Source organism: Zerene cesonia, chromosome 22, assembly GCF_012273895.1.
Source record: "Zerene cesonia ecotype Mississippi chromosome 22, Zerene_cesonia_1.1, whole genome shotgun sequence".
Lineage (NCBI taxonomy): Eukaryota > Metazoa > Arthropoda > Insecta > Lepidoptera > Pieridae > Zerene > Zerene cesonia.
Genome location: NC_052123.1, coordinates 3836746 through 3846274, shown reverse-complemented (window position 1 = coordinate 3846274; position 9529 = coordinate 3836746). Strand labels below are relative to the sequence as shown.

General features: G+C 32.1%; 3 protein-coding genes across 3 annotated transcripts in view; 1 reads left to right on the top strand and 2 right to left on the bottom strand.

The window, feature by feature from the left end:
- Nucleotides 1–2440, bottom strand: part of LOC119836112 (neutral alpha-glucosidase AB) — a 21415-nt gene extending 18975 nt beyond the window's left edge. Inside the window, exons 1-4 of the mRNA XM_038361364.1 lie at nt 2279–2440; nt 1940–2174; nt 1171–1298; nt 48–252 (exon numbers count right to left, since the gene is read on the bottom strand). Coding sequence (XP_038217292.1) covers nt 48–252; nt 1171–1298; nt 1940–2173 — 567 coding nt within the window. The 5' untranslated portion in view covers nt 2174; nt 2279–2440. The remainder of the gene's footprint in view (nt 1–47; nt 253–1170; nt 1299–1939; nt 2175–2278) is intronic.
- A 266-nt stretch (nt 2441–2706) lies between these two features.
- LOC119836085 (macro domain-containing protein RSc0334-like) lies at nt 2707–5097 on the top strand. Its single transcript, XM_038361322.1, has 4 exons — nt 2707–3095; nt 3237–3329; nt 3822–3897; nt 4477–5097. The coding sequence occupies exons 1-4, from the start codon at nt 2742–2744 to the stop codon at nt 4806–4808; spliced, it is 855 nt and encodes a 284-aa protein (XP_038217250.1). The 5' UTR covers nt 2707–2741; the 3' UTR covers nt 4809–5097.
- A 280-nt stretch (nt 5098–5377) lies between these two features.
- Nucleotides 5378–9395, bottom strand: LOC119836098 (valine--tRNA ligase, mitochondrial 1). Its single transcript, XM_038361341.1, has 4 exons — nt 9039–9395; nt 8709–8818; nt 7875–8365; nt 5378–7540 (listed from the first exon to the last, which is right to left on the bottom strand). The coding sequence occupies exons 1-4, from the start codon at nt 9274–9276 to the stop codon at nt 5425–5427; spliced, it is 2955 nt and encodes a 984-aa protein (XP_038217269.1). The 5' UTR covers nt 9277–9395; the 3' UTR covers nt 5378–5424.
- Nucleotides 9396–9529: the final 134 nt, after the last annotated feature.

Here is a 9529-nt window from a genome sequence, read left to right as displayed (position 1 = left end):
GTAACCACGTTAACACACACAAAACAATTGGACAAACGAACACTCACGACTTGGTTCCCCTCGTCGTCATCACCAGAGCGCCTCACCTGCAGCGGTTCGACGAACAGCTGAGCGTTCTCGTTCAACACAACGGCCGTTTCGCCGTTTCTATCGAGGAACTCCAACTTCAGCGGCTCCGCGGTGATGACCACCTGGTGACCCTGCGAGTTCTTCAGCGTCAGCTTGCCCCCTTCGTTGGAGAGAAGTTTCAATCTGGAACGAATGGTTTGACTTACGCATAGCAAGGTACTAAATTCTCTATTGCTAGTCTATAATGTATGACATTATTGCATTAATATTGTTATCGTTTGTTTATTTAATCATGTATGTTTAGCACCAAAGCTGAAGATAGGAGAGGATTTTGTGAAAATCTATTTTTCATAGCGCTTTTGTTGAGTAAAGTAGGATTGTATTAGATGTTGCGTAAATGTAAATGTAAAATGTCTTAACTGTGAATTTGTTTGGTATGTGGAAATAGAATTCAAACTACAATAATTCAATATCAATATGATATTGTACTGTTCTGTAATATATAAAGCTGAAGAGTTTGTTTGTTTGAACACGCGAATCGCAGGGACTACTGGGACGATTTGGTTGAAATTTGCTATAATAAAATAATATTTTTATTTGTTTTCAAACTAAGATATTTTATTTCGGAAATACGACTTTTTGGCTAGAAAGATAACTTTGTAGCTAAAACCTGGTAGAACTGTATAACTTTACTTTAGATTACATGGGTGAAGCCGCAAGTGGAAAAATAGTTCTGTACAACTGAGCTAAACTTTAAACAAGTTATTGCATTCAATTCCTTATCTAGATTTCTATTTGCATCTGATAAATTTCCTGTATGGTAACTATTAACTAGTAATATGACCTTACTTTGCTTGAATCAATTCTTTTTAACAAGTTATCTGAATAATTTCTTAGTAAATTAGTTCAATCATAATTATAACAATAAATAATCATTTTTAACAAATTAAACCTTCTTCTAATTGCCAGAACTTGACAAAATTTACATGGGACCACAGGAAAGCACCAGCTCTTAAATAAAATAAGGATAATACCAGCAGACGTACTACTAACTCGGTTGCCTGCTGCTACATTGCATTAAAAAAAACTCAATTAACTTACTCATCACCCTTCGGCTCTCCATCGAGTGCCAGTTGAGTCCTGTATCGGGGATACAGTGGGTCAGCTTCGTCAATTTCCACTCTGAATGTTCCATCGACTAATGCTGACAGCTTGAGGGCATAATGCCACTATAACAAAAATTCACCTAGCATTTTCTTGCTCTTGACTCAATGCAAGTATTATATTAAAATATTTAATACTTTGTTATTGATAATAAATTCGATTAAATATTAAAAAATAATTTAAATGTATTTTAATATTTTTTTGGTAACAATTTACATTTTTAGATAATCAGCATCAACACTTAAAACTTAATATTATAGAGGTATATAATAAAACTCACAAATGAAAATAACCTGAGTAGAAGAGATTTAATTATTTTAATTAATTAGATTCAAGGCATTATGATAAGATTAAATTGATAAGAGTAGTATGTACCATAAAAAAATGTGTGTTTTTTTTTAGTAGCAACTTCATACTGATTGTCAGTCTTAGAATGCATATTTATTTGCATTACATATTTTGATTATAATTTATGAAGTTATGAACAATAAAGTATACATATATACCAAAATAATGAAGTTTATATTATCAAAGTGAATTTAGTAATACAAGAACTTCTTACGAATTAAATAATAATATATAATTAACTTATAATTTTCCCATAATATGTCCTTGAAAATAATAACCGCCCTGTCTTTGTTTTATAAACACAAAGGAATGTTCTATTGAACTGACAATAATAGAAAATTATAAAAAAGATACATACCAAGATATTCTTCTTCTCTCCTTCCGTATCAACGGTAACAACTTCAGCGGAAAGAACATTTCCATGCACAAATACACTATCTATATTTAGAGAATATAGCGATTTCTCTGGTTTTAATGCTCGTAATCTTTTACAAAATCCTGATTGTTCACATGTTTTGAAATTGTTCCTATCTACCCCTAAAGTACTATTAATTGCCAAAACAGCAATTAGTAATAGTTTCACAGCCTTCATTCTGCAAAAAATACAGGTATAAATAAACACTTTGCATTAAACTTGGACGAAAAACACCGGTGTCATGAATAGACCGCTATTAAAATTTAATTTTATTGAGCTTACCTGGCCGAAACTGGATTGATGCGATAAATTTTCTTAGAGAATACTTAATAAGGATTTGTTTTTAGAAAATCATTTCAGCCGGTGCTTGATATTATATCAGCAAAATCGGGAAATAAACCGATGAAACGCACGCCTGCGTTACGTGGAGGAAATCTGTTTGACAATTTCAACAAGACATATGCTTTTATTATGTTGCTATCATTTACATCTGCGTTGTACAGAGTTACTACAAACAATTTCGATGTAAGATATTTACCATCTATTATTACTTAGCATAAATATTTCGGATACTCTAAAATGTATAATTTCACTATAAAAAAAAGTTCAGTGATTTTTTTCATACTTTAAGCGTATTAATTTTCAATTTAAAATATTTTGAAGATTTTGTTACCTGTTTACGCCAATGTCAGAAAAGTCAATGTCAATTCTGAACTCCGACGAAATTTTATTATTATTACAACAAATGGAATTATTTGTTAAAAGCTTTAACCGGATTACAGTTATTACCTCGCAAAAACGCTGTTTTTCTTCTTTGATCCACAAGATGACTTCGCAGTCGAAGTGGATGGTTGAAAAGAATAGAATCTTATCTTTACCAATAGAAGAGAAGAGAAAACTTTATAAATCCGAAGATTACGTTACCGTTCATCAAGTTGATCCCTGGTGTAGTTATGTTATCAAAAATAAAGACGTGGAAAACAAGAAACATACAATTGATGACCTCAACGAGTTTCGAAAGATAAAAATAGACCCTGAAAAGAATAAGGCATTGGCTGAAAAAGTCTCTATATATAGAGGAGATATTACAAAGTTAGAGGTATTTATGAGGTACTTTATTTCGAATAAGGATAAATAATAAGCATGATAACAAACATATAATTATTCATGTAATTAGGAAAATATCTTATTTCTATTAGTAAGTATTTATAATAATATTTTAATCACAAACAACTTTTAGATAGATGCAATTGTAAATGCAGCAAATTCTCGCTTGAAAGCTGGAGGTGGTGTTGACGGAGCAATCCATAGAGCGGCAGGACCTCTACTTCAGGTATATAATGAAATTAATATTTATTTTCACAGTTATAAATTATACAATATGTAACCAGTAATTTTATCCATTTTACTGAATCATTCTTTAAAAAATGAAACGTTTTTTATCAAAAAACCCAAATTTATATCTATGGGTGTATTGTACTTGTGTATTTACAGTATATTATAAATTAGGGTTGTTACAGTAATAATCTTAATTTTTTCCTACTATTCTAATCAATGTGAGTAGAATTCATCAAAAATAATTAATAGTTACTCAGCTGCTTATGTGTATAAATGTGTTACATTTTAATTTATATACCTAGTTAACAAATAAGCTTATAAAAATTGTTTATTTGAAACAAAAATAGAGCCTGAATTTATTTATCATCCTCAATCCACTAAAATGTCTTTAAAAATTTAAAATATACATCATAATATAATACAACATTTCATAATAAAAGAAAATATTTCATAGAGAATGTGTTGTTTATTAAGTTTTATTCTGCAGGAAGAGTGCAATTCTATCGGTGGCTGTAACACAGGAGATGCTCAGATCACGGGAGGATATGATTTACCCGCTAGATGTAAGAATATCTAAGTTTTATTAATTATTTGCTTATAATTTTCAAAATTCCTGCAATTAAAAGACAATAATTACATTCAAATTGAAATATACTTCAACTATACATACTATAAGCTTATAAATGCGATAATAACTCTGCCTGTCTATCTCTCTTAATACTTACTTAACCAGTCTGTATGATATACGAAAAAATATAGTTTTGTGGAAATGGGACCTTTTGTGAATAACCCTGTTTAAAAAAAATCAATTCTACTGTACTATATTTTTATTTGGGTCAGTTACCTCAGAACTTGCAGCTGTGTCAAAAATAATTGTGTCCTAAGACTATGCGGGTGTAAAGCTAGTTGGTTATAAAACATGTAAATAAATAATGCAATACAAATGGCGTCCCATGCCATGCCCCATGGCGGCCCATGAAACAGAAAGAGTAGAAGAAATTTGATTGCCGAGTCGAGAGGCTAAGGTTGCTACAGTTTTGCAATCAATATTTTTATTCTTTAAAAAATCTTATGTATAAAGCATTTCAATGTGATATATATAGTTTAAGTATAATACAATACAGAACAATTATTATTTACAGACGTAATACACACAGTGGGACCACAAAACGGCTCCGCACCGAATCTCCAATCGTGTTACGAAAAGTGTTTCTCCCTACAAAACCAGCATCGGATCACGTCCATTGCTTTTCCTTGCATATCTACGGGTATCTATGGGTTCCCAAATCGTTTAGCGGCTCATATCGCTCTGAGAACAACAAGGAAGTTTCTAGAAGGAAATGACGAGGTGGATAGGGTTATATTCTGCACATTTATGCCGATCGACGTTGATATCTATGAAACACTGATGCAGATGTATTTTCCGGTACACGAGTGGAATTATAACGATGGCGCTGCTGTTTCGGAATTTTAGAACGAGGAAATGGTTGTTTTTTTTTTTTTGGTAGTTTTTGTAGGAGTTTAAACTGCCTTAATATGTAACCACTTAAGTTTGATTTTTCATATAATACGTTAATAATAATATGTGTATGAAATACAACTTAAAGAAATTCTTTGTTATTGTAATAATTATGTGAAATATGAGAGAATTTTCTTGGTTGTAACTGTTTGGCTGTAATTTAGTTATAAATTGATTTGTCCCTAAATTTTAAGTGAGAATAGTGTGAAACACTCGATGATTGCAATACATTTTTTTACATAAATAATCGAGTTTTTATTTAGATATATGCATACCATTATTTGGCGCTAGGAGGAAAATAAGCATAATACAAAATATACCGATAATTTTTTAGTTAAGTTCATTGTATTTTTCTCCTTTTGACAATTTGGAGGCCTTCGGAACCCCCCTCATCGTAAACAACACTAGCATTCACAGGATGCTATATCATACCGACCTTATGAGTGGACACGGGTTAGTACAAAATAAAACGAATGCAATTTAACAAATGATTTATTCATATTCTATATATTTTTATACACTACAACACAACAGACATACCTATTTTAAATTAACAATTTATTCATTAAATCTAAATCAGTCTTTCCAACCTTTTCAGTTCTTGTTTTTGCGATTTAAGTTTTTCAAAGTCACGAAGCTGCGCACATTCGGGCACAGAAGTTATATAATGGTAACTTGAAAGTTGTTCTTCGTACTTTTCCACGTTTTCTTTCATCTTCTTTATCCGCTTTTCCAACTTGCTTTTAGCCGCTTCAATTAAACTATCCGCATTTCCCGGTATTTCGACGAACACCTCCGTTTTAGTGTCTAATATAGAACTAATGTATTTCTTATCAATATCTTTGTCAAACTTTACATCACTGCATTTTGTCAGATTCAAAACTATCTTTAAATTGTGTGTTATATCTTCAATTAACTTATTATTTTCGCTCCTAACTACAATTCCTGGTCTTTCTTTATTTGATATTCCGTAAAAGCCCCGAAGCTCACGAACTGTGCTAATGGTATCTAGGAGTTTTTCAACTTGCTTCTCTAACTCTTCATTTTTCCACGATTTGTAATCTTCTGTTTGTGGAAAGTCGAAATAATCTTTTTCTAGGTCGTTATAATTGTGAATTATATTAGTTTCAAATGCGGGTATTTTTGGGATAATTTCGTGAGTCAAATAAATCATAAATGGCGATAAGGATCGCAAAGAACAATTCAACACTGCTGATAACGTATGTGCATGCCCGTATCCAATCTTAGGATTGCCGTTGTCGAAACCAGGTTTCGTAGCTTCCAAATAAACGTCGCAAAATTCGTTATAAATGAATGACCTCAACGCTTTGGTTGCTATATGAAACTCATTTGTATCCATCGAACTATTTACTTTCTCGACCATTTCAGATAATCTACTGAGAATCCATTTATCAAAATATGTTAAATCGTCGCGTGTAACCTCTTCCTCAATCTGTTTGAGTTTCGCGAATGATATCTGCATGTATTTAATACTTTGCCAGATTTTGTTGCAAAACAATTTGTTCGCAAAACATTGATGAATGTCGAATGTTATATAATTCGATTTCACGTCTTGGGACAGTAATGTAAAGCGTAGGGCATCAACTCCACACTCGGGGATACCTTTTGTGTTGTAAAAGTTAGATTTATGGTATGATATTGCCCTTTTAAGTTCTTCTTTCGTAATAACACCATCTTTGTGCATTTGTACAGCTTTATCTTTAAGTTTCTCCATTGATATGCCATTAATAACATCAATTGGGTCTATAACATTGCCTCTACTCTTGGACATTTTCGCCCCTTTGCTATCGCAGATCACTCCGTGTAATAGAACATTGTTAAAAGGCAATTGATCAGTCAACTCCAAACCTAACATGACCATTCTATGCACCCAAAAGCCGAGTATATCATTTCCAGTAACCATTAGGTTTAGAGGGTAGAACTTTTTGTAATCCTGGCTCTTTTCGTGTTCTGGCCAACCCAACGCGGCAAAGGGATAAATGCCCGAGGAAAACCATGTATCTAGCACATCTGAGTCTCTTTTGACTGTAATATCGTCAGGTAAAGTTCTCAAAAACTTAGAGGCTTCAACTTTAGCTGTCGTTTCGTTTGTCGCGGCTATCCATACAAATTCTTTGCCAACGCTACATTTGTACGCGGGTATTTGGTGTCCCCACCACAATTGTCTTGATATACACCAATCTCTGCAGTCTCCTGTCCAATGTTCCCATTGGGCCTTGTACTTTTCTGGATCAATTTTCAAATGACCGTCTTCTACAGCCTGTGCAGCTCTTTCGTTTAATAACGTGCAAGATAGAAACCATTGTTCTTTAGGAAGATATTCGATAACATCTCCGGTTCTACTGCATATGGGTAATGTCATTTGATGGGGGTTAATAGCTCTAAGGAGGCCTAAATCATTGAGTTCTTTTATCAAAACTTCGCGGCAATCATATTTCCTCATGGAATTGAATTTTCCAGAGTTTTCCATTACACCGTCTTCATTTATTACTTGCAATAGAGGTAAGTTGTGACGTTTAGCGACGTCGTAATCTAGTTTGCTATGCGCCGGTGTTATTTTTACAGCTCCGGTACCAAAATTCATATCAACAAAGTCATCGAAAATTACAGGTATTAAAGTTTCTCTAAATGGATGGACTAATTTTTTACCTTTAAGATGCTTGTACCTGAAACATTAAATTAACTTAAAATACATATTATTGATATTTCTTATCAAAATTATTGTACACTTTATCAAATATATTTAAAGTACAGTATATTAACATTTTTCTTGAATTACTCTATCAAACTCTAACAAACACAAAAAAAACCCCATCAAAATCTGTTGCGTAATTTTAATCTAAGCATGCAGACATACACACGCAGAAAGCGACATTGTTGTATGCGTGGGTTGTTTAACACCGAGATAAATATCTGCTCGCCTGCTCTCTGACATCTAATGAAAATAATGAAAAATGTCATCAAATGAAAGAAAAATTGTAACTGTAAGATCATCGTTACCTATTATCTTCAGGATGCACAGCTACAGCAGAATCACCTAACATTGATTCAGGGATTGTCGTTGACACAACAAGCTCCAGATCGCTGTCATGTACTTTATAAGCGAAATTGTAAATCTGTCCAAACTTCACTGGCTTGTCATATGTTGGCAACTTTAAGTCTGTCACTTCAGTAACGGCAACATTGTCAACTTCAATATCAGATACTGTTGATTTCAAAGTCGTACACCAATTGACTAAACCTTTTTTCCTATAAATTAAACCTTTTTGAAATAGATTTAAAAATGCAGTTGTCACGGCGTGGGATAGATTTTCGTCCATTGTAAACACTTCACGAGACCAATCCAATGAGTAGCCAAGCATCCTTAGCTGATCACAGATAGCATTGCCATGTTTTTCCTTCCATTTCCATACTTCATGTGTGAATTTTTCACGTCCTATTGTGTGGCGATCTATTTTTTGATTACTTTGTAGATATTTTTCAACTACCCTCTGTAAAATAAGGGTTTGTTTACACAATATGTTAAGTTTTACTAATATTTCAAAAATCTTAAAATTTTAATATTTGGATATATCAATATAATTAACTGTGCTTATCATTATCATCCATTTTTTTTGGACTTGGGCCTGAAGATAAATATATTTTAATAAATTTAATTGTAGTATAATTATGAATCTTTCAATTGTATTTTAATAAAATACTTTTCTATGCTTAAAATTTTGTATTATTATTGAATGTATGGGCTATGTAATTAACAATTACAAACTACACATACAATATATGTTTAGGTATATATTAGATATACAATAGATAGTTTGGAAGTGCAAAACCAACCTGTGTTGCGATACCAGCATGATCAGTTCCCGGCAACCACATTACATTATAGCCCAACGATCGTTGCCTTCTAGCAATAACATCTTGAATGGTACTAGATAGTGCATGTCCTGAAAAATAAGCAGACACAAACTGAGAAATTCATTATTTTTTTTTATTATATCATATTCAGAAAATACGAAGAAAATATGATCTGAACTTAAAAATTAACAAAAAATCATTGTAAACAATATTATTTAGAACTTTATGTGTTGCTATACTAGTGAACTCAGATAACATATTTTGTTTCACATTAAAAAAGTATGTACTTAAAAGCTTAGCTTTTCTAACCTAAATGAAGTTTTCCGGTCACGTTAGGCGGCGGTAGTACCATACTAAATACAGGTTTTTCGTCATTTAATTTCCCTTGAAATAACTTTTCTTTTGCCCATTTGTTATATTTATCTTTTTCTACTACTTCAGGTTTGTATGCAGTTGAAGGTAAATTTTCTTTCAGAATAACTTTAGTTGTACTTGATATAAATCGCCTTTGGTAAGAGCAGCTTCCTAAATAATATTTCGAAATCATAATGGTAATATATATGCCGCAAGTTCCTGTTAGTATAATACAAAATTAACCATTTCAATATTCAAGGACTACAAATTTAGGATTACGCTTTTACACTTTCAAAACATTTCGTTGACACTTATAGATTAGACGTTTATCATGTTGAAGTTGACGTAACGAATATGGTTTGCCGTTTGAAAAGTTATATTATTATTATAATAGGTTAATAGGTTAATTAGTATCTGTAAATATTAATTATTTGATTATAATTTTG

Coding starts and splice junctions, on each gene's coding strand:
- LOC119836085 (XM_038361322.1), top strand. CDS start 2,742: ATGGAATTATTTGTTAAAAGCTTTAACCGGATTACAGTTATTACCTCG. Junction 3,330..3,821: donor CGGCAGGACCTCTACTTCAG/GTATATAATGAA, acceptor TTTATTCTGCAG/GAAGAGTGCAATTCTATCGG. Junction 3,898..4,476: donor ATATGATTTACCCGCTAGAT/GTAAGAATATCT, acceptor TATTATTTACAG/ACGTAATACACACAGTGGGA.
- LOC119836098 (XM_038361341.1), bottom strand. CDS start 9,276: ATGATTTCGAAATATTATTTAGGAAGCTGCTCTTACCAAAGGCGATTT. Junction 8,819..9,038: donor GACCGGAAAACTTCATTTAG/GTTAGAAAAGCT, acceptor CTTATTTTTCAG/GACATGCACTATCTAGTACC. Junction 8,366..8,708: donor ATGCTGGTATCGCAACACAG/GTTGGTTTTGCA, acceptor CTTATTTTACAG/AGGGTAGTTGAAAAATATCT.